At 43.2% G+C, this 25,883-nt stretch overlaps 1 protein-coding gene across 1 annotated transcript in view; it reads left to right on the plus strand.

Annotated features, from left to right (window-relative positions):
• The first annotated feature begins 3,681 nt into the window (after positions 1 to 3,681).
• GPR37 (G protein-coupled receptor 37) overlaps positions 3,682 to 25,883 on the plus strand; it is a 36,655-nt gene continuing 14,453 nt past the window's right edge. Inside the window, exon 1 of the mRNA XM_088455958.1 lies at positions 3,682 to 5,641. Coding sequence (XP_088312084.1) covers positions 4,661 to 5,641 — 981 coding nt within the window. The 5' untranslated portion in view covers positions 3,682 to 4,660. The remainder of the gene's footprint in view (positions 5,642 to 25,883) is intronic.

Below are 25,883 nucleotides of genomic sequence, written 5' to 3' on the forward strand. Positions count from 1 at the left end.
CCATATTGCAAGCCGATGGTTCGCAAATCTTCGGTTTGGAGACTTGTCTATACAAATAAATTATAGTTGGTCCGATGTTATAGAGTGCTCTAAAGTCAGTCATTTGGTCATTTTACCATTGGTTTTGATTTTTGTAAATGGCGGTTTGCAAAACCATTGGAATCACAACCATAAAAACAAACTAGACCTTTAGTAAATATACCCCTAGTAATGAAGATTATCTGCACAGTTTTATTAAGTGCCTAATACTCCCTTTTTACATAATTTTATCTATAGGATGCACTCACCAACTGGACACGCAGGAGCTCCAGGGGATGCTTGTAGCAGTGATGTCAGCTGGACCTGCCTGATGTTAATCTTTTTTTGATGACTTCTTTGTCCTACAAGGTGAGTGAAGATGAGATGCATCTGTTACATAAACGACCTGACCTACAGATGTATTTATTTATTGTGAAGACTCCGGGTTTATGTGTGCGTTATTTTCGCCTACTGGCCCTCGTCGCCTTGAGAAAGGCAATGGTAAATAGCTCCCGCTTGATACCCCGGGTCTTTTATGGGTTCAGGGATCACACAGTAAGCACGTAATAGCAAGGTACAAGCTTAATTACATACACACTAATTATACATGTAAACCGTAACCACACTATGTACAATATTTACAGGTAGCACTAATATCAACCACATTTAAAGACTAAGACTAGTATAAAAACCACAAAAAGGAACCCTTCCCCCATAGACAGTCAATAATCACCTCAGGGACTATGTGAGCATGGACCGCTGCACAGCTGTGAGACTCCGACGGGCAATGTGCTGCTGAGAGAGGTACTGCTAAATTACTTGCTGGTCCTGGCCGCTTGGCCCAAAGGGATTCCACTACTCGTGAGAGTAGGGCACGCTGTGAAAGTCACCCAGCTCCAGGATATGTATCCTCATATACCTAGCCTCAATTCACCATACAGCGCGAGAGCTGTGCAGAGTGTTGTAGCTTCTTTTCACTTCTTTTTCAGACTCATTCACACAGATTTAGTGTTGCATATCAAAATAATCAGTGCAGCCTCGTGAATCTTGTCTTGTCTCATCATGTTGTGAATAAGACATACATTCGAGCAAAAAAGACACTCAGAGTAAGCCAAGTGGCATGAGACCTGGTGCACCGTGCTGTTTGGCATGACTGCGGCAATAGTGTATGAGGACACATCTGCGATAATAGGATATGAGGACACATCTGTATGCTGTACATTGCTTATGTGTTATTATGGAAACCTAATAAAGCAAATACTTGTATTTAAATTAAGAAAAATGCCATTGTAGGCCATATTGATGCCAGATTACAAAGAGTTTAATGATATATACCCAGTGGCATATGGAGAGCTACTAGTAGTGTATTGCTCTGACCTGCATTCATCAGAAGGTGGAATACAAATACCCACAAAGTCCAGGCTTCTCTCTTCTATACTCCGCCCCCAGGCAGAAGACCTTCAGTTTTTAGTTGGCAAGCCCGAGGCAGAAGAGAAGAGAGGGAAGGCCAGCATACATACAGAACCATCCATACCATGACTAGTACAGCCGGACCGGTCACCAAGGAAACACCCCCAGCAGACAGGTGTGTCAGGGTAGGCGCCCTGATTAACTTATTTAAAATTCTGATCTACATACAGATCATTATAAAGAATGTTTTGACAGGACACACGATACAGATTTCAAGCATATGATGAACATAATCTATCTCCTACTCCATCTCCAGAATCCATCCAGCCTTTAAGGTCACTGCTATGAGTATGGATATGTACATAAAAGTGATCGTATTCAGCTCTACAAATGCTTATGAGTACATACCCACCCTTAAAGAGGATCAGTGACAGTACATGCAAAAGAAATCTTTACATGTGTATTTTCGTCGCTTCTAATGCTGCATACACACGTAAAGATTTTCTGTCCAACCATCCAACTAGTTGATTGGTTGGAATGAAAATCTGGTAACGTATGGGAGTAACTGATGATCAGCAATTTGCTCCTAAATGCCAGAAAACAGATGAAAATGGTCGTCAGACAAGTTTGTTAAATGTTTGATCAAAACAATTTGTTCAAACAACAGTTTTTGTCCATTTTCTGGCGTTTGGGAGCAAATTGCTGATTGTCATTTGCTTTCATACCTCACCAGATTTTCATTCCAACCAATCAACTGGTTGGATGGTTTGACAGAAAATCTTTACGTGTGTATGCACCTTAAGTATTGCACCTGCAAATATGATACTCATTTATAGAAGTATCCTAAAGTTATGCATTATAAGTTTTTGTACATTATGGGGCAGATGTACTAAGCTCTGGAGAGTAATAATAATTCTTAGAATTTAATTTCCTGATGCCACTAACCAAGTGGAATTAGTCATTTGTCATCAATTTGCATGTTGTGATGACTATGTGTTACTATGCTATAGGGTGCTCCCCTTGTAGTTATGGTAAATAGTACTAAGTATATGCTTATGTACAGGACTGGATTAAGGGCCACATGGGCTTGGGGCTGAAAATGTTCAAGGGCCTATAAAGAGAAGAGGAGGAGCTCAGACCAGTGCTACGTGGGTGTGACCAATGCCATATGGGCATGTACAATCCTATACTATCTGCCTCTCTCTAAATACATAAAACTAAAAATGCATAATTTTATAACAAAACTAGAAACATAATTTTGATACTTATGATTAACGATAAACTGTGTGGCCAGCTAGGCAGCTGGTTATCCTCATCCAGCCATGATTATGGGCCTATTTTTATGTGTAGGCCTGGAGCTGTAGCTCCATCCACCCCATTGTTAATCTTGTCCTGTCTGAGTATATTCATAGGAATAGTTGGACATTGGACTGTGGTCATAACAATTACCAAATAGGCAAATAAACAATAATTTGACAAGTTTACTGTTACCTTAAAAAATATGTGACTAGATTCACATTAAAAACAGTCATGATTATGATTATATATTCAGACCCAAGGTAACTGATTAAATAAGATTTACAATGCATTGTCGTCCCTGTAGGTTGCAGCAGGAATGTGTGTGTTTGCCTAGAGGCAATGTGAGGTAAAGGTTTGAACACATCTTCTACTAATTAGTGTGTTAGGGATTTTTATTGTTAAATCCCAGTCTCAAGCACTTCCCTAGCCTGCATGCTCATCCTCCTCCTTGTACCTGGCTTTCATAGGCATAAAAAAAAAATTGGTGAACACTTAGCATTAATCATCTAAATATCCATTCTTCTTTTTATGCATGCGATTCTTTATGGTTCATGGCAAAATGAAAAATAGGTTTTATTTTGAACATGACACTTTTTCAACATTTTTATTTAAACAAATGAATTTCTGAATAATGCATCTGCCTATTCCACCTTGCATTGTACAACAGTGTACAAATGGCTCAAATTAACAAATCCTATTTTACGATGCCATGCAAGTACAGGTTGTAAACCTATAATTTAGACAAATCAAGGTAACATCAGTTTTGCATTTCTACAGCAGAGATTCCCGATTACCCTGGTAGGAAAGCATTCAGCCAGCTGCTTCCTTGCAGCATTAACAGCTTCTGTTCATTCCCCCACTCTCCCTCCTCCTGCACAGCCTTTGTGTCAGCTTCAGTGCGAAGAGAACTAGCTATGCTTTGCCCAGACGGAGAATGGCACCGCTGCCGCAAGTGCTTCTACAATGTACTGTGGTAAAGGATTATTTTTCTTTGTTGGAAACTGTGAGAGGACATTTAAAGAAATCAACAATGCGAGTCATGTTTCGGTCAGCCTCCCTTGTTGCAGATGGAACCAGATACACGTGAAGGCACATAGTAAGGTGTGATAATTGTTCAAAGTGACATTAGATGGAGATATGCTGTGTAGAAGGGAGGAGGCTGGCTGTCTCGTTTACAGCCCCACACAGGCGCAGATAATAGTCTTGTGAGACCTGCAGGCGGGGCTCTTCAGCACTTCTCTACATGTACAGCAGTGACAGCAGCAGCACTACAGCCTAGGAGAAGAAGCTTCATAGGCAGAGGTCCCTCTCCTCCTGCTCCTTGACAACCCGCACAGCTTCACCTTATCCTCACCTATCTAGAACTCAGACAAAGGGAAATTATATGGAATTGTCCTATCTGTTGCTCTGTGAATGCCTGCCCTCGCTAGCTTTTTGTGCCCAGCCTTTAATCTGATCTGATGACATCTCTGCAACCTGTTTACTCTCAACTGAGAGGGATTATTTTCATTTGTGATTATTAGGAGGAGGAAGAGCTGTCTCTAAGCTTATCTATGGAGCAGAGGAAGAAAATGTAAATGAGCAGTCAGGATAAAGCTAACAGTTCTTACAAAGACAGTGGCACAAGAAGGGTGGAGCCCAGTGTTTGTATGGATGTACAGCATTAGCAATCTTAACTTTTTCTGCTAACTGCTTGTGCACCAATACTGGAATGGCTTCAGCACCTTAAACTGCGTTGTCCATTTCATTCTATAAGCCTCCAGTACTACACCTGTAAGAAAGGTGTAACACAATCCCAAGGAGTGTGTCATTTATTTACACCATATCATTTCTCCCTCTTCTCTCTGCTTTTGTCCAGCACTCTTGGATCAAGTGACATGTATGGAACAATCCGTTTATTTCTTGCTTTTTAACTGAATGTTTAATTACAAACATGCAGTTACCATTTTACTCCCTATTTTTTGCTTTCTTTGGTACTTCAATAGTGATCAACCATGAATTGCATGATTTAGATATTGTGCAACATGAAGATGGCACAAGATGGTGCCATGATCTCTCTCCTTCCCCTGGCAAAGTTTATTCTAGAACAACAAGCAGCCAAACTGTTGATGAGAACTCTACTCAGCATGGTATTTTAAGGAATATTATTTGTAAATTTATACATGGGAGATTACGGAAGTCCATAAAACCTATATTGACTGAACAGAATATACATCAGCAAAATGACAAGCAAGAAGGAAACAGAACACCAGCAACACACATGCAATCTGAAACCTTTCCCTGGGAGCATAGAAAGGTGAGCAACACAGCCATGTACACCAGGTATAGTGCTGATATGCCAGACAATGGGGCAAACAGAAACATCCATTCTAGAAATAGAAGAGAAACCTATGAGAAGCAGTGGAAGAGAAGTGATGATAACTCAAACAGAATCCACAATGAAAAAAATAATTTAGTGGATTTGAATGAAACTTTACAAATCCCAAATGCAAGAAAAGAGAGTGAACCCCAAACATTATTCTTAAATGGATCCGTTCCCTTTGCAACCAATGATTTGAAAGTGTTTTCTGATAATATGGAAGTTAACCAAGCATTGGTACCAAAAAATACAACCAATAAAAAACTGCACATAAAGAACCCATTTTACCCACTGACAGAAGATTCATATGGTGCTTATGCAGTTATGTGCTTATCCATTATTATATTTGTTATTGGGATTATGGGCAACATGGCAGTGATGTGCATAGTTTGCCACAATTACTATATGAGAAGTATATCCAACTCACTTTTGGCAAACTTGGCCTTCTGGGACTTTTTGATTATATTTTTCTGCTTACCATTGGTAATATTTCACGAACTGTCGAAAAAGTGGTTGCTGGAGGATTTCTCTTGCAAAATCATCCCATATATTGAGGTAATATTTATAACATTTATTAAACAGTTTGTTGATTCACAAATGAGCACACCTAAATTATAATGTTCATTTTAGCCAGCCACCAACACTATACCTTATTTCATAACCCAATGGGTTCTTCCAGGATCTATTTAGTACCATATTACCTAAGCCAGTAATAAGTGTAACATGTGAGGGGTGTCTATATTATGTATATTTTTTTAAAGATTGTGAAAATGTTACATTTATTATATACTGTCACAATACTCATCACCACTCCTGTAGATAGTTACAGTGGAAATGTTCTCAGAGGGGTTTCTTGTTGCATGCTGAAAATGCAAACTTAAAAAAAAAAAAAAAAAAATGATAGACATTGTTGACATCATCCATGTCTGGTATCCTTAAACGAGATTTATTCCCTTAGCTTTAGTTAATTTTTTTTATATAGTCATTTTTATTAGTTACTACTTTTATTCTCCATTCAGCTATACCCTTGTGCAAATGCATTTTTTTCTGCTACTAATTTTATCTGCTACAAATTATTTATTAAATTGGACAAAGTAAAACAGATAATATGCTATGATGAAAGCAATAGCAATTCACATAAATTATTGTACTGTTTGTTTTTGTTTGTTTGGGTTTTTTTCTTTCCTTGTCCTGTTTTGAGAAATACACTTGCTGCAGTTGTCTTTCTTGAGTATATGGGTGCAGATCTAAACATGTATATGTGTTTCAACACACATGTTTACATTGGAAACCTACTTTTAGTTTGATTTTTTTTTTTTTAAGTAAAAAAAATAAAAAATAAAAACATGATAAACAAATATAAAAAATAGTGTTCTATGGTGAAAACACACTTGTGTGCACATACCTTAATAGAGTTTCAATTCAGAGCTGACATAGTACCCAACAATAGACAGCAGGAGAGAGAGGATGCCAAGTTTTTGTCTGAGCTTTGGAATAAAATCTGGACTCCTAAAGCTGTTTGCCTGCTCTCAATTGCCATGCATATTTGTTCCTTATTTAAAAGTGACCAGCATTACATCAGTGCCAGTGATTCTCCCATTTATCCTGTGTCTCTGCCAAACTCACAGTGCACAATCCACCCATCAGTCAAATCCAACATTATTGGAAAACAAAATAAACATCAGTGGATACTAACTATCATTTAGGTTGCCAGCATTGGCCTACTTATCTGTGCTGCTATAATAAGTATATGGTGGGCTCTGTAACTAGCAGTGTTTGACCTACAAAATATTTACATGATAAATATTGTAGACAGATGACTATTCAAATGCTAGTAGATGATTTTTTTTACTGGCATCTATGAATTGCACTTATGTGATCTATTTGTTGATGGAATGTGAATTATTTTAAAAGTCATTCACAAGCTCCAACTTGCAATGTTTTTCATTATCTGTGTATCCTCTGCTCACACACAGAACAGTGTTTGCTTTATAACGCCAGATATTTTTAAATACTGTACAAATTTCGCTTCTTAAACAAAACATACTAAAAGGCAACTACATTTCTAAGCCTTATATGTGACTAGGTTAACTATTTAATAGTTGAAAGCAATTTGAAAGGTTCATAATGTTAGCTTTATAAATGTTTGTCTTATTCATATAAATATTGTATGATAATACAGGCTTGTTAGAAGCCTCTCAACATGTTGCTTTTCCATTTTAAGACTAAAATAAATAATGTTCATTGAATTTTTGTAATATATAATCAGAGCAGATAAAGATGATCTATACATGAAATTAAGTTTGATACATTGATCACCTGGCTTGTAAAAATTGCTAATCACATGCACCACAATGGCGCTCCAATTATGTCTCTGCATGAAAGAGGTGACCTGTATTTGGTAAGAACTAGAGCATTGCTTCCCATAGTGTTAAAGTGTAATTCTGCCTTTATAGTCATAGGGTACATGTATTACGCCTTGGTGAGAGATAAAGTACCAACCAATCTGCTCCTGTCATTTTTCAAACACCGCCTGTAAAGTAATAGAAGCAGATTGGCTGGTACTTTCTCTCTCTCCAAGGCTTAGTGAATTGACCCCTTTATCTATGTCCACTTTATCTCTCTCTTAGGCTTAGTACATCTCCCCCCATAGTGCCCTACATGTTAAAAAAAAAAAAACAACAACTTTGAGTTCTGCTTTTCCTTCACCATTCTGTATAGTATCAGTAAATTCATATTTTGCTAAATTTATAGTCAGTACCAGGGAGTAGACAGAATCGGGTGACAGCCTGGGGCATCTTTAGAGAGGAGGGGGCCCATGTGCATTCCCTGTCATGGGCCCCCTCCTCTCACCCCGACGGTCATCAGCTGACTGACGCGGCTGGCTGGCCACTGCAGAATCGGTAGTCTCTGGGCACTAGTGTGCCCAGAAGTCTACTGCGCATGCACAGATCGCCGGGAAAATGGCGTCGCCGCCATTTTCCCAGAGATTTACTCTCAGCGTAAGCACAAAATGCGTTTTGAGCAGCGCTGAGACACCTGACGCGGGACCTCGGAGAGGTAGGTTTTAGATAACATGGGTGCAGGGTGTGTGGTGCGGGCCCACCTGGACCCAGGGGCCCATGTGCAACGCATACCCTGCACATATTATAGATCCGCCCCTGGGTCACGGATAAGCCAAGGTCATGAACGAGCAGTACAATCACAGATAGAGGAACGCTGGAGTAAGGTTGGGAGCCTATACTCTGGCATCAGTGTCATCAGGAACCTCCTTATATAGGAAGAGACTAGAGTTTTGGCGCACATGTGATGTCATCCACCAGTCCGCCTGGCCCTTTAAGAGTATTTCTCAACGGCCATATTTAGGAGCCACAGCTGCTTACCGGAAGGAGAAGCAACAAGCCATCGGGACCGCATACAGCGTGACACAGGCGGCTGCAGAGCAAAGGAGCTGGCAGGATGTTGAAGCAGCATGTGCTGGGAGCCACCTGAGCGCTGCTTCTTAGATTACCATCTCTACCGTTTCCGGTAGGTAGATGCCGGAATCCGGTACTCTGTGACATCAATGAATAGAGCAGAGATGACGACTATTCATTCTGCTTTGTGATTTGGTAGGGGAAAGCAGATTTCTGCACAAGAAATGTGCACAATTTCATGGCAAATGCAGAATGAGTAGAATATTTTGTGGAAAATGTTTTTACATTTGTGCTCCTCTCTAACGTAGAAATATATATATTATCCAGTATGCATTTGCACTGCCAGAACAATGAGAATCAAACATTGCCATTAGATATATGCCTAGGGGCTGCAGCCCCCCCCCCACTGGTGCTGCATGCCCCTCCCCCTGCCCTGCTTCTGCCGTGTGGAAAGCCGTGCTGGGATTAAGTGGTTGATCCCAGCACTGGCATAGCAGGGGGAGATGTGTCTCCTACGGGACACTTCAGCATCTGGCGCTGGGATGCTATTTCTGCTCCCAGCGCCGGGGAGGCATAGGCGGCGGGTAGGACTTGGTGTCGGTCAATCATTGGGCAGGATTTGGCTTCGGGTGCGGGCTTACTATAGCCTGTCACCCGGTAGACTTGGTATAGCATCTGCCGCAGCGGGTGTTTGGCTCTGGCCACGAGCAAAACCCGGCTCGCGGACCAGCAGCCAATAGAAGGCAGACGCGATGAGCCAATCGCGGCTCGCCACATCATAGCTCCACCCACTCGCGGCATCTTGTATCAGACGCCGCTGAGCGGGAAAAGGCAGTACGGCTGCGGAGAGGGAGGAGTGAAGAAGAGAGCGTCACGGCAAGAGTTCCGGCTGCCGCGGAAGAGGCCAGAAGATGCCGTGATCAAGAAGGAAGACAGTCGGAGAGGACTGTAGGGGTGGAAAGTAAAAGAGCCAACGAAGCTCCCCCCCCCCGCAGCCTCTTCCAACGGAGCAGGTAGGCCCTCCATGAGGCCTACCATATACCCCCTCCCTAGACCACAAGGGTTGTCGGGCACTAGGCCTGAGGGCATATAGGCAGGCGCAAGGCCTGGGCTACATAGGGGGCATTAGGCCCTAGAGGGAGTTATTGCCCTATTAGGTGTAAGTGACCTGGGTACTAGGCCCAGGTCACTATTGAATAAAGTAGGCGGGCACTAGGACTGTGGCCATAAGGAGGGCCACCTGTTTTTTTTTCCTGAGGGGCTGTTCAGCTCCGTATGGAGGGCAACAGTAACATTTTTGCCTAGGGTACCAAATGGGCTAGGGCCGGCTCTGCCTCTCATACTGTATATATTAGTATTCACCAGGGTGCCTTTACAATCTTATTGTTGTAGGCTAAAGTAGTTAATTCGCCCACATCAAAAAAAACAAAAGGCCAAAAATTATTTTATTCACAATCTGCAAACGTGTGAGTGTTCAAGACTTTCAGATCCAGATGTAATATGTATGCAGTAGTAAGCAAATTTGAGGAAAATCAGACACAAAGGAAACTGTTCAAGCCTTATTATATTCAAAGCAAAGAACCTAAGCAGTCCGTTACCATAAATTGGTGCAGTAAGGGCCTGATTCAGCAAGGATTGCTATTCTGCTAATACGCACGCACGCAACGCAGTTGCTAATATCAGCAGTGATATGCAAATAATTGTATTCGCATTGCGATCACAGCCTAACATACGGACGCCCATTTCCCCTACATCAGCATACTTTAGCAACATAGCAAAATAATTGGTAACATCGGACCCATTCGCACACTTGCAGAAGACCAGACCTTTCCCAGGAATTGCTAAATTCCACGCACGGTATGAGACCTCACACTGCGCATGGCATCACAGTGGCTGATTTATGCACGCCCCTGCAATGGCGTGCGAACGCAGTGGCATGCCTGCGTTTCCCAGACCACCTCCCCTCCCGTCACCACCCACTAACCTGTCAATCAGTCTACGAGGGGTCTGCGTAGCCTCTGCGATCGCAGTCGTGATCGTAATAGCTAGTTTGCGCACTGCGATACATGCGCAGAACGCAACAATCGGCTGATTGCATGCATATTAGCACCTGCGATCCTTGCTGAATCAAGCTCTAAGTTCTTAAACCCTATCACATGCAGGAGCACCAGATGTTTTCCTTACTAGATGCAGGTATGGTGCACATATGATCCTGGTCCTGAATTTTAATAGGCCAGATAATAGTAAACCTCTGTGCATAATATTTCTCAGGAATTTTGTTCAATGTATTTAGTCTAACGAACAAGTTAGAAAAAAATAACCCCAAGGCACAATTTATTTTTATTGTGTAACATGAGTAAGCACTTATTCTACTTTCGAGTAGGTGTTACAGTTTTTACAGCACATATTAGCCAGGTGTTTAACACCCAGCATGAAAAGCTGATGGTGGTCTATGGTGTTTGTTCTAGTCTGTACTGTTAATGATATGTGTATAATTCCAACTCACCACGAATTACGTTGGTGGATACTTAAGTACTGGTTGATTTCAATATTGTTGCGGTGCAGGCACAGCTTCTCCGAGAGTAGCTGTCACTGTGATTAATCTCACTGCTACAGACGTAGTAGTGATACTTTTCTGTGCCCGTCCGGCTAACTGTGCATGCGTGACCTGAGGTCATGCCTACTGCACAGCCAAAGGTTGCTGTGCGTTGGTAGAGGTATCCATTCAGATCCCTCTCCGCAAACCAGTGACCTCCTTCCCATAGGAAGGATCGGGTCTCCAACATGTCAGTTTTCAAGTTTGCTAAATTCCAAGTAAGCCTAACTCCTATTTGCATTGAGCCTGTATGTTAATCTGCTCCAACATATCTGAGTTCCAAGAGGGAGACTACAGAACACAGAAAGTGCCGGGTGAAGTATTAGTTTGGTTAAGATGTTACTAGCATATCCTGAATGTCAATTGAATAGTGTGAGCCGGGAATACAGTGAGGGGATTTAGATTGGCAAAATGCAAAAGTGTCAGCTCTTATGCTACGTGAACCTACTGCTATTGTAAAGTGAATTGTTTTGAAGAGTAAAGTTGAAAGATGCACATAAAGATCTACTTTGCTTATTGACATGAAGCACCCATGTCATCATTGGTAACTGTACACTACTACACCTACCATAGCTTTACAGACTTTGCTGCTATTAAGCCTGCACCAGTTTGCTGTTCACCAGTAAGAATCTGAAGGAAGAGAGACTGAGCTTCACACCTGCATGGTTTAACCAAAGGTGTGCAGATGTGATGTGGATATAGGAACCTGTATGTAATACCGCCGGCCGCATGGCGGGCAGTTCGAATCCTGGCAGCGTCAGGCCGACAGAGGAACAGATCCCGGCAGCGGCAGCCCGACAGCGCTGGAAATCCTGATAGTCCTTACCTGGGGATGAACTAATTTAACCTACCCCCATAACCATAACCCTCCCTTAGGGTTGCCTAACCCTAATCCCCCCTCTAAGTGCCTAAACCCAACGCCCCCTTCCCCGCTGCCTAAACCTAAGTCCCCCGGGGGGTGCCTAACTCTCCTTCCCCCTAGCCTAACCCTAACCTCCCGGGGGGGTGCCTAACCCTGAGTCCCCCCCGGGAGCCCTAAACCTAACCCTCCCCCCCTCCCCCCGTGGCTGTCTGCTTGCGGCTCCCGGCATCGGTGAAATGAGTGGCGTCTATATCTATTCGCCGGTCATTTCCCCCTCGCCGGGATATGACAGTCGGGAAGCCGACTTCCTGATTGCATCCCTGGATATAAACTGCTGCTACACACCGCACAAACCAGGCATTGTAATCAATATTAATGGGTTGGGTGCCGTCCAGGATGCTGGCGGTCAGAATACTGACAGAATCCCGACATGATTAGGTAAGTATCCTCCCCCCACAGCCTAACCCTCCTCCCCCCGCAGCCTAACCCTAACCTTTCCTGCAGCCTAACCCTCCCCCTAGTGCCTAAACTCTAAACTTAACCCACCCCCTAACCACAATACTTACCATTGGGATGTCAGCAGTCGGGATTCCGGCCGCTGACACCCCGACTGCCGGGATGCAGACCACATCCCATATAAATTACACTAACTATTCTCACAAGCAGAATATCACATTAAACATTAAATTATATTTACCACCAACCCCTCCCCACCTCTCAACAAATAAAATAAAAATTGTAAAACGCTGTTTTCTTCCCATTCTGTAACTCACAGCACTTGAAGAAGGAAATTTCTTAATGTTGCTTTATTTCTATCCCATTAAGCTATTTCAGTATCCTGCCCTGTGCTCCTTTCATTCATCTCATTATGATGCTTCAAATCATTTTTGGACTCTATACATGCAAAGATAACATGCAGAGCTATAGATACCCAGGGGCTGATAGTGTTAACTCTAGGTCCGGCGTCGGACCAAGAGAAAGGGCACTCTGGTACGTGCTCAAAAAGCCATAAGTAAAGGGGGCGTGTCTTTAAGATGCACCCCCTTTTCATCACTCTTGGGGGCATGCCCAGCACATAGACATACTGGGCTGCCCCCAAGTTCTCCTGTGTCAGTGAAAAGACGCCGGGCACATGCTCCCGGCATTCATTCACTGGCAGTACCGCTGCACCGCTATTTTTCCCACCCGCTGGACACTGCGGCCTGCGGGTGGGGGTGGCACCTGGCAGGCTGTTTTAGCGGTGCGCTTCCAACTGGGGCAGGGCCCCTTCTGCCCTTTTGAAACCAGGCAGGGCGTGACACCTCTCTAAACACCCTACCGGGAACGCTAGGCTGATTATGAGTAGTGAGCAAAGCAAAAACAGCAATTAACTTTGTATCTGGAACAAACCAAGTTGCAATGCAAGGGGTGTAAATGCAATTTTTGCATGCAGGGTAAATACTGGCTGTCAACATATACTGGATAGCTTTATTTTTACACCACAATTTAGATTTCAGTTTGGACACACCCCACCCAAATCTAAATATTTCCAGTTTAAATCTCCCCCACATGCAGTGCAACATGGGTTTACCAAGGTGCAAAGTTTCTTACTCTTTAACCTTATCTGGTACAATATGCAGAGCAGGGCCAGATTAAGGGAGTGGCGATAGGGGTGGCCGTCTCGGGGCCCCCACCAGTAGGGCACGCTGGGGGGGTTTCTGAGTACATAGAAACCCCCCGCTGGTTGACCAATTACCCCTGCTACCCTGGCCAAAGTGGGGGCGAAGTCAATGTGGCAAGCCCCACCTCCATATCACCCACGAATCGCAGCATTATTCCGCGTGGGGGCGGGCCTAATGATGCGAGCAGCAGCTGCATAAAAATTTAAGTGTGTATATGTACTGTTTTATTGTGTATGGATGTGTTTTTGTATATGTTATTGTATATACAGTATGTGTTAATGTGCGTATACTGTGTATGTGTTAGTTGGTATGTGTTAGTGTGTCTATACTCTGTATGTATATGTATTTATGTGTGTGTATTCTGTATATGTTTGTTAGTATGTACGTGTGTGTGTATGTATATATAATATGAAATACATACGATTTACCCTCAAATCCCGGCAGAGGAGGAAATCCCGATCGTCAAAGGTAAGTATTTACTAACCTAATTCTACCCCCTAACCCTCCCTTAGGGGTTCCTAACCCTAACCCCCCCAAGTGCCTAACCCCCTAATACGCCTATAAGTGCCTAAACCTAAGTCCCCCGGGGCGGTGCCTAACCCTATCCTCCCCCTGGGGGTGCCTAACCCTAACCCCCCCCCCTTCCCCTAGCCTAAACCTAACCTCCCGGAGGGGTGCCTAACCCTACCACCCACCCCCCACCCCCGCGGCTGTCCGCGCCCGTTGCCCAGCTTACTTTCGATTGGTAAACCGGGTGTCGGGCTCCCGGCGTAGGTAAAATGACAGGCATCGGGATATCGACGCCTGTCATTTGACCCCTTGCCGGGATTAGACAGTCGGGAAGCCGTCCATCAGCTTCCTGACTGCATCCCATATGATATATATAATATAGAAGTAAAGAAAACAGCGGCACTCCGGGAATTTAGAATTATAACTGGATTATATTCATAGTAAGTGTAGCCGACGTTTCGGGGCCACAACGCCCCTTTATATATATCAAGGTACAACGGCGGCACTCATAGGAGTTGAAACAAAGATGAAGCACTAGGTCAGCTTATTTCCATCGTTCAATCTCTTTAATTTGAGATTTTCCTCAGGGACCAACTAAATACAATACACCAACATGTATATATACACAAATGGGAACACTCACCCAGGTGCTACGAATTGTGCAGTAAGTTACTTGGGCTACACATTATATGGATCAGCCGGAATATGACATTATTTGTGCTTTGTTTTTAAGGTTTGTGGTTGGGGTTGTCACTAGTTTCTTGTATAGAGGACGGTCCTGGGGGGATGGTGAGTGACTCCGTGTGATGACATCATTCTCCCCGTCCCGCGTTCCCGGGCGACTGCACAATTCGTATCACCTGAGTGAGTGTTCTATTTGTGTATATATATATATATATATATATATATATATATATATACATGTTGGTGTATTGTATTTAGTTGGTCCCTGAGGAAAATCTCAAATTAAAGAGATTGAAACGTTGGCAATAAGCTGACCTAGTGCTTCATCTTTGTTTCAAGTCTTATAAGTGCCGCCTTTGTACCTTGATATTGTTGGAGTGAGCTTCTTACCCGGGGAGGGCACCAAGGCAAGTAAACTATCTTTTGGAGTATAAGTTGTGCCGGACTATTGTATTTATATATGGGGGCTGAGCTGCCGCGGCTCTGTGTTGTTGTGAATGCAGTAGCACAGTCAGCACTGCCGCATAGAGCGCAGAGAGGCTCCTGAGTCCTCCAGTCATGTCCGATCACTAGATCTGAGCTCTATGCAGCAGCGCTGACTGTGCTGCTACATTCACAACACAGAGCCTGAAGGTAAGTAATCAGTAGGGGTAGGCTAGGTGAGGCGAGGGGTAGGGGGGAGGCTCAGTGTGGCTTGTTGGGGGCCCCCACAACTTAGTTGCACCAGGGCCCCCACAAGCCTTAATCTGGCCCTGATGCACAGATATATCTGGTGTCCAGTGTAATTTTAAGAAATCTAGCTGATGGCAGTGTGATATGCATAACATTATAGAGTGCCAGCCTATTTAGCAAAGCCATACATGGTGCTCTGTCTAATTAATTTGTGTATCAGCTGGCAGATACAATAGTTCCTGCAGTGTAGTGGGACGTGCAATGGGTTTGCACTGCAGGGTTAGGCACCCTTTGGAAGGGATAGGTTTAGGCTAGGGGAAGGGGGGATTAGGTTTAGACACCACTAAAGGAGGGTTAGGGTAGGGGGTAAGGTTAGCAGTACTTACTTCAATTAGCGATCGGGATCTTCACCCCTGTCGGGATTAGCACCGCTGCCATACAGCCGGCGGTATTACATACTGATTCCTTACATACAACTATGTGTGTGTAGTGCATAATTATCTGCACATAGAGCATAATTTTGTTTACAGTTGCACATAAGTCAATTTGTGTAGCAAACATATATACATTTTCATACTTCGCATGTGTACCAATAAGTATCTGTACTTAGGGCTTGCTTCAGAGATCTACAGAAATCTGACGTTCACGTAAATGTCCGATGATTGAAGATCTGCGCACGTGTAGGAGCCGCATTGTGCATATGCAAGTCAGGTCCTGCAAAGTTGCTCCCAGTGCCCCAAAAGCAGCAGCATAGTTGACATGGCTGACATGCTGCTGGTATTTGGGGGCGGTGATGAGCAGTGTTCCAAAAAATGGAGGTGTGCCGGCCCCATTTTCTGGGTGTGCTGAAGCCAGTGGCCCCAGCAGAGTGATTTTGATGAACATCCTGAATGTAACCCACTCAGATGCCTGATGTTCACGCAGTTGATCCAAAGGCAGCGGATCAAGGAATCCAGCAGTTCGGGTGTCTTTTTACTTAATAAGCCTCCTGTGGCTTTTGCATATTTTAGCACAGTGCAGCAGTTGTGTCTTTAGTGTTCATCTCTGAACCAGGCCGTTAGATTTGAATCTCTGAGACTTGTGGCCCCTGATGCGTATAGACTCAAAATAAGGGTCAGTCAGACATACCTGGAGTACATTTGCATCACTTTTATGGAAGTTTATCACATCCCAATGTTGATGCAAACTAATTAGACCAGATTTGTTTACCTTTTTTAAAGATAGCGAGCTGATGATGATTCTGATTAGTTGTTTGTGTTCTGACCTCTCCAGCGGACAGTTTTTCATCCATTAGTGTTAGGGCTGTTTATTGCCAAGTTATGCGGGTCCTTATTTACATTTCAAATACAGGAACAACGGTTCCCATTGGTTTAAAAACTAATAAATTATGGATGATGGGGTGTTTGTATTTAATTCCATTTTATATGGAAAATTTAACTTTTGCAATTATTAATAATATTGTCAGGACACTATTCTCTCTTGCAGAGTATGCCTATACGAGTATTTTAATGATTGCAGGATAAACTTTACTGTGATCAGTAAACGTTATAACATAACGGAGGATAAACTGGCAGACATATCAGTACACTTGCACAATAAAGAGAAACTGCGCAGTGATAGTTAGGACAGAGTGCTACCTATTATCCTTCCAGTATGTCAATCAAATTACACCCACCCTTCATCTGATTACAACATTCATTACATTCAGGGACTGGCTGGCAACTTTTAGCCTGGGGGGCAAATGCATGCAGGCGGCCCTGGCAGAGGAGTAGCGTGCAGCCAGGGTGCCCGAAAGAACGTACGTGCTGCGGCGCCCCCCCCCCCCTCAGGAGAGGACACCCTTATGCAGGCCTCGAGTAGTGCCCCCAGTAGTGATCCCCCCTATGCAGTGCCCCTTGTGCCCCCAGTAGTAAGCCCCTTATATAGTGCCCCCAGTAGTGGTAACCCTTATGCAGTGCCCCTTAAATAGTGGCCCCAGTTGTAGTCTTCCCCCTATGCAGTACCCCCACTATTGCCCTTTATATAAAGCCCCCAGCAGTGATCCCCCTATGTAGTGCCCCCAGTGGTAGTCCCCTCCCCCCTATGTAGTGCCCTAGTAGTAGTCCCCTCCCCCCCATGCAATGCCCCTAGTAGTAGTCCCCTTGTAGTGCCCCTAGTAGTAGTCTCCCCCCTTGTAGTGCCCCCAGTAATAGTCCCCCCCCTTGTAGTGCCCCCAGTAGTAGTAGTCCTCCCCCCCTTGTAGTGCCCCCAGTAGTAGTAGTCCCCCCCCTTTTGTAGTGCCCCCAGTAGTGGTCTCCTCCTTTATAGTGCCAGACCCCCCGCAGTAAACACACATAATATAAAAAAAAAAAACACTTACCTGACACCCGCTCCTGCTCCTGGTCCCGCCGCCGAGAACAGCTCCTCCGTCCGCCGCTTTGCATTATGGGAGTGACGCGTGATGGGAGTGACGCGTCACTCCCATTACCCACTGCGGGAGCCGGAAGATGTCCGGCTCTGGCAGTTTGAGCAGCAGCCGATGAGAGTCTGTCTGACACTCATCAGCTGCTAAAGCAAACACACAGCTGCCGGCTCCGGCGGCTGTGTGTTTGTGCTGTGTAGCGCTGACCGAACTCCGTCCGTTCAGCGCTGCACACGCGGTGCAGTCTGTGTCACAGTGACGCTGCGGCCTGGGGGGCACATGGCACCCTGCCCCCCGGCCCAGCCCGCCACTGATTACATTACACTAAGTATGAATATTGGCAGTGCTGCTTATTCACTTACAGTATGACTAACACTACAAGCCTAGTTGGGTGTAAGTATATGAATTTGTACATACTGTATGATGTACAAATGCTGCTGCATTTTGTATTCGACTCATCTTGAGATGTGTGCCTTCAAATATATCCTTAACACCGCACTTTTGCAGCCATATATTTACATGTACATTCAGGATGCAACAAATGGTCCAACTCTAACTCAGGACCATGATGTGCATAGCTATAGCATATACAGTAATTGGACAGTTTGGGAATGTAGAACTCCCGGTGGAGTTCCTTTTGTTACTCTGACGCTAAGAGCTCATATACCTGGGGATTGAACATTACTTTTAGAGGTCCTTTTATGTATTTTCCTTGCTTTAAAAGTAACTTACTGTAAAACTGTAAAACTTTTCTCATTAGCAAGTCTCAAAGTTTCCCTCTAATATAGTAAACAGTTTGATCTTAAATTAGTATTAACATATTTCACTGCATTTTATCAAGCATTAACACTTCTGACGCTGCAAATATCATCAGCATTGAGTTTGTGTATGTGTAGATGTGTTGCCTACAATGTTTTGTAATCTCAATATCATAGCATTAATAGGCTTTGAGAATGCATGGTACTCTTTCATTTAGCACCCGTATGAATGTAAAGGAACTTGTTGGTCATTCTCACTTGCAGAAAGAGATTTCTATGGTCTTATCCTGGTTGTTATTTCTGCTAAAGTTGAACACTCAGGTCAGGGGCATTTCTAGAGAGGAGGGGGCCCATGTGCAGTCTCCGACACGGGCCCCCTCCTCTCTGGCCGGCAACGCACTGAGCTGTGCGCGTCCAGCGCTGGAGTTCTAGACTCTGGGCACTACGGTGCGCCCAGAGTCTATAGTGTATGCGCAGGTCACCGGGAAAATGTCCGCGGCGGCCATTTTCCCTGTACTGTGCATACGCAAACGACGGGAAAATGGCCGGCGGCCATTTTCAAGTAGTTTTTGCAGCGCCGGACCCCCGTACAGATGTGGGACTCCAGAGAGGTAAGTAATACTATGGGTGCAGGGTGTGTGGTGCGGGGCCCCCCTGGACCCAGGGGCCCATGTGCCCCGCACACCCTGCACCCATTATAGATACGCCCCTGACTCAGAGGCTGATTCACAGTTACGTGCAAGTCGGCTGCAGTTAAACTCACATTACATACACGGACCTAAACGCGGATATTTGTCAGTATGCAGAGTTGGATGCATCTAAGCGACTGCACTAGCCCTATGCATACGTTTGGTTTCATACTGTCATCATTATCAGCATGCACTTGCACCATTCCAAGAGATTCATCTAAAGTCAGAGAGATCTCTGCAAACGCACAACTCTGTATAGCCTGCAAAGAACCGTAGTGTTTAATAAGAGGCTTTCTAGATTACAGCAGATCCTGAGTTGAACATTGCCCTTCGGTGATTTAGCTATACTGTACATTTTGCCAACCAGCAAAGCACCAAAAGCAATACTGCTTAAAATATAATATACTGTTTCAACATGCTTAGATTTTATACTGTTCAATAAGTATTCTAAAATGTGTCCAGCTATTAAAATACATTTTGAAACAAAAATCCATTTTTTTTTTTTTTTTTTTTTTACAAATGTCAGTTATGAATAAGAAAAATATTAAAATTCAGGCGAAAAATAAGATTATCAAGAAATGCATAATCACGTGCAGAGGAATGTATTATTATTCACATTGCCTGTTCATGCTTGGACAGAATGCTGTATAATAATTAGTTTAATGGCCTATATGTATAATATAGAGGAAAGCATTTCCTTTGTGGTCATCGTGCATTTTTTAATGAATTGTTATAATGAATGGCTCTAACAAAGGTTCTCTGTTTTACAGCACTATGTCAAGTAACAATGCACTTTGGTACAGAACTGGTGGGAAAGTACACAAGCTTTGTTAAACCATTAATCTTTTAGGAACCAGCCAACAAGTAAATATATAGTTATATGATGATTTTGTGTTAACATTTTTATTGCGATAGAACATTTTGTGCAGACTAGCAATCTAAAATAAAAATTTGAAACATTATATACACTAGAAGTAGAAGAGTTTGTAATGATACTTTTAGTCCAAGACATTCCAACTGTATATCAGCCAATACTGGGCAGAATCCTAAGTAAAGGGGCACATCCACTAGACTATCTACTCCCTGTCCAATCTCTAAACGATTTTACCTTGGAATTTTATCTTTCAGTCTGAACGATTTGCAAACAATTTGCAAACTATCTTTAATAGATCAAGTGAAATTGCCCTGCGTGTTCAGTCGACTGACAAGACGATCAAATGACCAGCGGGAGCGCGCATCGTTGATCGTTAACGACCATACACTGCACGATTTATAAACAATTTTTGAACGATAACAACGTCGTTATCGTTCAATCGCCTGCTAAAATCGTGTAGTGGATGCCCCTCTTAACTTATTCTGTCAAACTATGTAAGCCAGATCCTAATTCTTGATAAAGCACTCAGGCAAGACCATGTCATTATCAACCATCTTACCCAGAATCCTAATAAAGTTGAGGCACTCTTTTAGAATTATACACATTTTTTTACTAAATGAAACATAAATAAATGCCTTTAAAATACATTTAAAATTATGTATTTTTAACTGTAGACATTTTGCACGAGCACATGGAAGGGGGCGTGCTAGATGTCTACTGTGATGCCCCTTGGCGTATGACATTTTGGAGGTGTGACTATGTATCATGCCCCCATTATCGTCATGCTGGGGGGGCTTTCTGTCACATTTGACTTCGGGAAATCCCCTACTGAGGGGATGAAAGCTGAGGTCCCGGGTTGAGGGAGAAATCGGAGGCGTGGGGCCTCTATATACGATTTCCTCATCCACGAATATCGGATGTTGGCAAGACCTGACCAAAGGCGCAGAGTCTAACCTGCTGGGAGGTGTTCACCAGTGACCCCTCAAAGTGGTATATGGATTTAAGCTGCACTCAGCAGGCAGGTCACGGCCCCTTTGTCAGTTATCCAATACCCACAGCAATAAAGATAAAACAACAATGGCCCAAGAGATATACTTCAGGAAGAAGTACAGTTGCACAAGGAGTTGGTATTTGTAATTGTACACAGGTAAAGGGTTTTTGACGCACTGCTGGACCAAGAAGTGGCACTGATGACTGCACACAGGCAAGGTGTTTTGGTGCACTGCTGCACAAGGAGGGTGGTACTTGTATGGCTCACAGGCAAGATGTTCGGACGCACTGTTACACAAGGAGATGGCACTTGTATGGCACACAGGCAGGATGTTTTGAATGCACTGTTGCACAAAAAGATGGCACTAGAGACTCAAGGGTATCATGATAAGGGAACCTGGAATGAGGTGATGGCAAGTATACACAAGGTAGTGACAACGTTGAACAGGCAACTTCCTGCTGACTAGAGGCTGGTTAAATACCCTGAGGTAGCAGATCATTGGAGGACAGCGTCAGCTGACAACCCCCATACTACCATTGAAAAAGGGTAGTCAGGTGATGAGGACTGTCATGGCTGCGTCCATGATGGCAGGCGCAGCAACCAAGGCACAGCACAGCTAATGGATGTCTACATGGCCCCTAGGCATAATGCTCAGTGCACCACTCGCCACCGCACCTGACATCTGACCACATGAGGGATCGGGAAGCTGGGGCGAGTAACGGTCGATCCTAGGCCATAACCTGACACTTTCCCAGTGCTCCAGGAGCTGCTGAGCAGCCCCCAGACTCTCGACTCCCGGCACAGTGTCACTGCTGCTCAGTGACAACATCAGAGTGGGTGACTCCAAAAGAGTAGAACAGCTCTGCTATTTTGGTGTCACCCCCTCTTGTCAATTATTAAAACTGGCCTTTATTAATGAATAAACAAAAGAAACAGAACAGCTACAGTATTACACACAAAATAAAACAACTTTACTAACAGGGCACATGTAATTGATTTTGTTGCTGTGATGCTGCTTTTTCCCCCCAGATATTGGGATGGTTGTTTGTTAGAAAACAGTTTGTAGACATTGATAGCCAGTGACATTCACAAAAGGACCTATTGTAATTATGTGTTTATCCAGAAGAAGGCAAAACAATTCCCAAGCAAATCTGAACTTCTTATTTACCTCATACTTGCCTATTTTTAAAAAAGCATTTCAGGGAGATTGTGAAACCACCACCTATGAGCACGCGTTACAGAGGACGTGTACGGCTACATCTGAGAGGCGTGTCATACAACTGACTTGCATCCAAATGTAAATGAGCCCCAAAGCAGTTGGTAAGATCTATTTGTTGATGAAAACACACTGATACTTATCAGAAAATGCATGTAGCCATAGTGATCACTGTGCCTTATAACCGGAATCGATATGTTACATCAAATCCCGGCAGCGCCAGCCCGACGTGGAAGGAAATCCCGATCGTCCGAAAGGTAAGTATTTCCTAACCTAATCTGCCCCCTAACCCTAACCCTCCTCTAGGGTGCCTAACCCTAACCTCTCCCCCCCTGTGCCTAAACCTAACCCCCCCTTTCTGCGCCGTCCCTCGGGGGGAACTTAGGGTTAGGCACCACCCCTGCCTAACCCTAACCCTCCCTCCCCCTAGCCTAAACCTAACCTCCGGGGGTGCCTAACCCTAAGTCGTCCCCCCCCCCCCGCGGCTGTCCGCGCTCAGCGCCCGGCATCCCTTTGATCGGAATGCCGGGCGCCGGTCTCCCGGCGTAGGTTAAGTAACCCTCACCGGGATTCTGTAGTGGAGATGCCGGCGGTCGGCATAGCGACCGCCGGCATCATAAACGTATACCTTGTAACCAATGCAGGGAAATTATCCCATTTGAATGTGTAGATCTCTGTTTTTAATTAATATAACAGCTACATAATGGGGGTAAGGTGCAATCAGGGAGATTGCTGAACTCTTCAGGGAGACAGGGAGTTTGCTACTATTTCAGGGAGTCTCTCTGACAATGAGGGAGAGTTGGCAAGTATGATTTACCCAAATTACAGTAAAAATAACCCTCCCTGTTCTTATAAATGGCAAACTGCTAAATCCTTTGGTACTTACACATTAGTAATGTAATTTACTAAATACAGTTCAATCCTCTTTAATAAATTACCTTATGGCACAGGTTCTCAAACTTGGTCCTCAGGTCCCCAAACAGTGCATGTTTTAAAATGTGTCAGTGAGTAATGAATGCACCTGTGCACCTGCTGGGTGACCTGGAAAGCGAGTACTGTTTGGTGTCCTGAGGACCGAGTTTGAGAACCACTGTATTATGGTAATGAGTTCAAAATCTGACCTCCCTTACAAGTAAAAATTGCTGATGTTGTAACATTCTCTCTACCAGTATCAGTAAATGTCACCTTGTCACCTGTCTTCGGTATAAAAAGTTTGTTAAATAAATTCTTGTATTGACTTTGGTTTGATATAATTATATAAAGTAATTCTTTCAAACCAAAGGTGCCTTTTCCAATTTGTCTAACCTTTCTGTAATGTCTAACCCACTCTGTTTAAATTAGGTTGCCTGCCTTTAATTCATTGCTGATATGTCCTTCTTATAAACCAGTGCTCAAAGCTGTATTCCATAGTTGAGATATAGTTTTGCTGATAACTTATACAATTATAAAACAATATTTTAGCATCTAGTCCCCCAGTATTTAATTAGCCCAATTGTACTCAATTTAATGTGTAAGCAGCAGAATTATTACCATTAGGGACATAACTTTACATTTATCAGCTACTTCAAGGGGCAGACACATATATATATGAAATATGTGTATGCCATTTAGGGTTATATAAGACACTATTGTGGCACAATGGTGTATTAATGTATTGCCATAACTGTATTGCACTAATATTGCAACCTATCACTTCTTTCTATTGTTTTGTGGGGTTATCAATTCCACTTTATTATTGGTCGCTGCTGTATTGAATACATTGCTTATGCAGATTGTTTTATTTTTTTTCAACTGAGTGATTCTAATGTTGGAGATTGCATGCAGTCACAGGAAATAATACTTGTGCCATCTTCATGTGTGGAATAAATAATGTATTGTATAAAATAAGAGAATGTAACAATTGAGACAACTACAACAGATATGATATAAATAACATCTCCAAATTACAAACTCAAATAGGTAGTACCACAGTATACAAGAAAAAAGCAGCACTCATTCTTAGGGCTCAAACAGACCTGCTCAATGCATATTAGGCTCCAAAGCAACATTGTCTAATTGTAGGGAGACTTAAACTCCGGAGCGGAAGGCCCATGGAAGTGAGAATGGTCATCTCAATGATGAGAACCTGAGTCATGAAGCTTAGCCGATGGATAGTTACTACTGGGTAGGAGATGGACAAATTTAAGCCACCATTGCCTCAGACATCTTAATGAAATCTTCAGACCACACTTAAGGGCCCCAAACACCTGAGCCGTGATACCCCATTTTGCCGACGCCGACCCGTCGATCAGTGACCCAAACACTTGATCCACAGACATTGAAAATTGTCGATCCACAGCGGATCGGGACAAATTCAATGTGTTAAAAATCCCTAACATGCCATCCATTTTCAAGTCAGAAACCGGGAATTGAGCTTTTGAACATGTTGAATATCCTGATTCCCCAGCCCTGACCTAGTACGGCAATCCCGTTGCAAAAGTATGGGACCCATTAGTTATAATAGTGCTAAAATAAGGTCAGCATGACTCGGTAAAATTAAAGACTATTTGCTGATGACCATAGTTGAATGAAAACTCTGGTACTATCTGCAATTATTTATTTTGTAATAATTACAGATTCAGCAGCATTTATTGCAGTGAATTGTGCACAATGGCTAAGGATGAAAGAGAATGTATATTTGTGACAAATCTCTGCTTTGTAATAAAAAAATGTTGTGCCACAGCAGGTGCAATTCATCTATCTAACGTTGGGTACACTGCTGAAAATAGTCTCACTCTCTCTCCATTTTCATTGGGCTTTGTTTATATGTATAGTGGTCTATGTGTGACAGCAATACGGAAGGATTAGTGGTTTCAGGTGGTGCTAAGGCAATGGTCGGATCAATGAAGGTATAATAATTGGGTAGAACTTAAAAGTACTAGTCAATATTAATGACTTATCAGTAAATAAATCCAGATAATTAGCAGCTATGCCTTCAAGATTATTGGTACACAAATTGCCATTAAATTAGCTATTACTCCTGTGTTTTATATCCGACTTAACAACTATAAGATATCACAATTGTTATTATGATTAGTGTATACCGTTAACACAGATGTTACTACAATAAATCCATTATTATATTTTTTTCAGCAATTAATTTGATGGGTTTTAAACAGTGTCTCAAAATGGGAATAGTTCTAGGCTAAGGAGAGGAACAGCTCTCCAGAAAATGTGTATATTGCTAACAGGTAATCTAAATTATTATTATTATTATCCTTTATTTATATGGTGCCACAAAGATTCTGCAGCGCCTTACACAGTACATAAATGAGCACACAAGAAAAAACAGTAATACAAAACAATGCAGGCCAAAGACATGGTTTATAAACATTGCTGCATAGCACAAGCAGCAGGGCATTAGCAACCAAGTGTTAGGTGCCAATTGGGGAGTTAGGAGTACGTGATACTATAAGTAGGGGAGGCAA

Source organism: Taudactylus pleione, unplaced genomic scaffold (genome assembly GCF_031769625.1).
Source record: "Taudactylus pleione unplaced genomic scaffold, aTauple2 ptg000041l, whole genome shotgun sequence".
In the NCBI taxonomy this organism is placed as follows: domain Eukaryota; kingdom Metazoa; phylum Chordata; class Amphibia; order Anura; family Myobatrachidae; genus Taudactylus; species Taudactylus pleione.